The following is a 5,127-nucleotide window of genomic DNA, read 5'->3' on the forward strand; positions in this document are numbered from 1 at the left end:
CTAATTGTAATAACTCGCATTAGCCATGCGGATGGCCTCTTCTTCAGCGAAATTTTTATGTTCCGCTAAACCGGTAAATTTTTCATTTCTATGTGTAAATAATTGATAAAACAACAAATAAGCATTTTTTGTATTTACTTGAGATTCATCAATAGTTGTTACGTAAGTATCATTGAAGTTATACCACTTGTCATGTAGCTTTACATAAGCAAAATAATGGCCTCCACATAATCCCCCCGTATGACAATTAACACCTATGAGTTCATATAATGGGGAATATTGCGAATCTAATTTTTTCATATGTTTTAAACCATCTTCTAAAATGTATGGTGCCATATTTAAAAATTCATTTTCCTTATGTGGATAATAAACATAAGAATCAACTTTTGTTCTTAACCATCTATTTGTATTATTAAATCTTTTTAAATGTAATATTAATATAATAGGCATACGAAATAAATCTAATTTTTTATATGCCTGTACATGTAATTTACAATTACCACAATACCAAGTATTATTTTCATCTAAATGTTCTTCTTCTGAAAAAAGCTTTAGGCAAGTATCTATACCATATCTTTCTTCTAAATCAACAAATGTTAATGTTTTTATGTCTAATGACAACTCATCATCTATTCCATTACTATTTAGATGTATAATTATAAGTCTTTTTTCATCTGAGTTTTTTATATAATCAGATAAATATGTTCCGTCTTTTTTTAATTCTAAACCTAGATTATCCTTAGGTGTCCATTCCTCTTTTAAATTATAAGATGGAATATACAAAGTAAGTTTATCTAAAAAGCCATCATCATATCTATTATTTAAATTATTCTTTGTCTCTGAGTGATTCTCTTCATTAATTGGGTTTAAACCATTACCTATGCAATTTCCTCCATCAGTACTAACACTATCTTTCTTAGTGCTTTCTCTATCACTATTCTGTGTGTGTTTACTCTTATAATACAGCTTATTATTACTGTACTGAAATTTGCCATCTACATTTTTTAGTATCCTATCAGCACTTCCTGTTACTGCCACTGCTGTGGTTGCAGCTGCAGTGGCCTCTGCCATTGCGGCTGTTTTTGTTGTGCTCTTTGTGTATGCATACTTTACCTTAGCATATAAGTCGGCCAGAGTAAAATTAAAAGGTACATTAAAGAGAAGGGGAAGATCATTATTTTTCATCTTGTATAGCAACTGCTCATCTTTGTTAAGAGGAACGATTAAGACGGAAAAATATTTATCATGAAGATTGTTGAAATCTTGATTGAAAAAGATCTTATCCTTTAGCAGTTCATCGTACGAAATGTGTTCAGACGTAGCTATTACATTATTATTATTACTATTAGTAATAGTGGTCGAAGTAGTTGTAGTAGCAGTAGTAGTGGTGGTAGTAGTGGTATTATTTTTATTTAATCCATTGGAATCACTTAAGAAGGTAGTTGCAGTTACTTCATTTATGTTGTTGTTCATTTCATTTGATTCCCCTGTGTCTTCATAACCTTCTTCTACATCCTCCTCTTGATATATTTTTTCCCCTTTCCTCATTTGATTGGATGAAGGTAACAGCCCCTTTCTCTTCTTAATTATCTTATTAGTGCACTGCTTACTTTTGACTGTTTTTTTCGTTTCATTGTTATTTTCGTTTTTTGCATTCATTTCTTCATCCTTCAGACTTGTATTATTAGTTGTGACTGTTGAGTTTGTAAGTACTTCTAAGTGCTCATCTCCCTTTAATTCCATATTTTTATCTATTAAATGTGTACAGAATTTTGGAAGAATAAATACAAAAATATGACTAATTCCCTTTCCATTTCTTGTATGCGGTTCTGCTACAAAATCGCTATTGTTTAATACTTGAAAAAAATTATTACACGCTAAATTTTTAAATTTTGTATAAAGGAAGCACAGGTTGTTAATCTCTAATTCCTCAATTGTGTTTATGTTACACATGGCACATATGCTCTCATAAATACTGTTTATATCTTGTTCCCTTAAGTTGTTTGTTGTCTTGGATTTGTTTTTTATAGCGTCCGCGCAGCTGCTGCTATTCCCACCACCTTGGTCATCGTCATTGTCGTTCGCCTCGTCGTCATCCTGCTCATCGCCCTCGTCGACATCATCGTAAAATTCATTTTTATCGTCCAGCAATTTGGCGTGAAAATTAAATGCATTGTTTCCTTCGTGGGGGTACCTATTGTTCTTTATTATGCACTTACTATGTAGTAAGATATTTTTTCTTTTATTTTTTAAATTTTTAATAATATTTAAAAAAAAGATTTTTAATTTTAAGACTTCTTGTGATCCATTAAAGGAGCAAGAAAATCTCATAGCAATTGGGAAATCCCTATTTAATATAACATGAAACCAAATTCGATGATTTTTTTTTGGAGGTAAAGGAATGGATAAATACATAAATGGATCAAAAGTTATACTCACTTTTTTACATTTTGGACATTGTAATCTTGATCTATATTGACCTTGAAACAAATCTACAATAATAGAATTATTAATTTCTTTATGTCTATTCCAAGATGCTTCAGCAACATCAACATCTAATTTATCTACTCCTCCTTGTAATTTCTCTTCATAGTATGGTTTTTTTCGAATCAAATTTAAATCCTCATGTAATCCATCTAAAAGAAATGCTAATAATTCTTGAGAATCATGTTGTTGATAACCATAAAACTCATCTCTTTTCTCACTTATAGCTTGTTTTAATGCCTTAGGTGCGTAAGGTTCATCTCTCTTATTTATTTTCCACAATTCATGTAACGTTTCATAGTATGCCTTTGCTAATCGTCCATGTTGACCTACTGGATTGGAATAATTTATATGATCCCAGAATTTACCACTTAAAAAATAATTTGAAAATTTTAAAATTTTTGCCAAACATTGTAGGGATGAATTTAAAAAACATGTATTTCCTAAGTTAATTAGACCCCTGTCCCCCCCATGCTCAAAAATATAACTTATACTCGCATTATTCATACCGCTTCCAATACTGCCAACATTGCCACTATAATTTTGTATATCTTCATTTCCTTTTCTCCTGCTACCTTCTATGTCTCTTCTCATGTAGTTGGTTTCATTTTGGTACATTAAACATTTAATATCTGGCCTTTCATGAGTTATTAACAAACAACTTGTCTCATCAATATTGTATTCACATACCTTCTTATGTAAAGGAAACTCTGTACTATCATGCAGATACAAGCAATCCCAGCTCTTCTCTCTTTTGCTATCATAATTGTCTGCATAAAATAAGTTTTTCTTGAAACTCGACTTGTCAAAATTGCTGATTATCTGAGATGGAAAAGAAAGAAAAAAAAAAAAAAAAAAAAAAAAAAAAAGAAATGCAAAATGGAGCAAACAAAATGGGAAAACAAAGAACGATACACATAACATAAAACATTATTTATACTAGAAAATATTAAACAAATTTAAGATCGATATACAAAAATATGCAACTCATGCAAAAAAAAAACTATTACCTCCTTAATGACCATTTCTATAGTGTCACTCCGCAAAAGAACAATTTTCATTTTGGACGGATTTGAATATTCATTCGGATCCTTAGAATATACAATTATTTTTAACGGCTGTATATCCACTTTATAAATTACTTTATCGTTCCTTGAAGTCTTACAAGGATATACTGCTCTCGGTATTTTAAAATCAAACTCAAAATGTTTTTCTAAAATCTGCATTGCCCTCTCTGGGTATAACAGAAAACCTATTCCATTGCTATTTTCATATTCTTTTACTATCCTCGTCCTAGTAGTAACATTGTTATTATCACAATCCTCTACAAATATTTTATTTTTTATAATGTTGTTGTAGCTGTTCGTTTTACCCGTTTCATAGTTTCGTAGATTGTCTATGAATTCTTTGTTGATAATATACCTATAAGTGATTCAAACGAACGTATACAAATGTCAGCCACTCTGGAAATGTTCACGCATACGTATATATATGCGTATGTGTATATGTACATGTGCACAGATTACATGAGGAGATGATGTAAGAACTGCATATGTAACGAAGCTTTCCAGCGTATCGAAAAAAAATCGTACCATGTCTCATTCTCACTCTTTGGCTCAAAAGGTAAATTGTCAAAAATTTTAAATAAATTCAAAATTTGTATCTTATCGAGCTGTATATTTTTGCTTGTGGAACTTGATTTGGGTTGAAGATCCATTTTTTTTAGGAAATATTTCAAAAAAAAAATATAAAAAAAAAAAAAAAAAAAGGAAAGGAAAGGAAAGGAAAAAAATAATAATAATAACCCAAAAAATTCCTTATTATTTAATACGGTTTTGTCATATTTCTAGGTAGTTTTGCCTTGCTCACAAAACATGTACATATATGCATATGCATATAAGTGTACTTATACGTATACGTACGCATATGCATATGTATTAAACAAGAGTAGGTAGAGTATATACATACATGTATATACATATACGTACTAAACATTCTGGGGTTGCGTAACTGCCCCCTTTCAACATTTTTTTTTTTCCCTATTCACTCTTTTACATTTATTAGAAGAATGTACTTCAACTTTTCTAGACAGTAAATTTGTAATTTAAAAAAAAAAAAAAAAAAAAACTCACAAGCTTGAGGTATGTATTATTACGTACAGTAAAAACATAACACCTATTTGTCAGCTTAACACTAGTTCAACCATTCAAATTTGCACATTTTTTCTGTTTTTTTTTTATATTTGCTTTTTCAAATTTAAAAAAAATAAACTTAAATGTCCATATATACACATACATATATATATATATATATACATATATATATATATATATATGTATATATATATATGTGTACATATTTGTACATATGTATGTATATATGCATATATATATGTACATATATGTGCATACGGATATACTTATATAACGTCAAAAATTTACTGCAAACAACAAAAGATAAGAATATGATACTACAGCGTAACAGAAGGTAGGGGAAAAATAAATTTAAAATTATTTACATTTCACAAAGGCGAACACAATGATATTTATCGTTTGAAACAATGAGCTCTTATTTAAGTATAAATATGTTGTTTTAATAATTTCCCATTAAATAAAAAAATTTTATTTTAAGATTGATAAAATT

At 29.3% G+C, this 5,127-nt stretch overlaps 1 protein-coding gene across 1 annotated transcript; it reads right to left on the reverse strand.

Annotated features, from left to right (window-relative positions):
- PmUG01_10028000 (ubiquitin carboxyl-terminal hydrolase 2, putative) lies at positions 1–4,201 on the reverse strand (the record flags this gene model as incomplete). The annotated part of the gene is made up of 3 exons (XM_029005470.1): positions 1–3,306; positions 3,495–3,906; positions 4,077–4,201. 3 exons carry the CDS (start codon positions 4,199–4,201, stop codon positions 1–3), a joined length of 3,843 nt encoding a protein of 1,280 aa, XP_028862055.1.
- Positions 4,202–5,127: the final 926 nt, after the last annotated feature.

Source organism: Plasmodium malariae (genome assembly GCF_900090045.1).
Source record: "Plasmodium malariae genome assembly, chromosome: 10".
In the NCBI taxonomy this organism is placed as follows: Eukaryota; Apicomplexa; class Aconoidasida; order Haemosporida; family Plasmodiidae; genus Plasmodium; species Plasmodium malariae.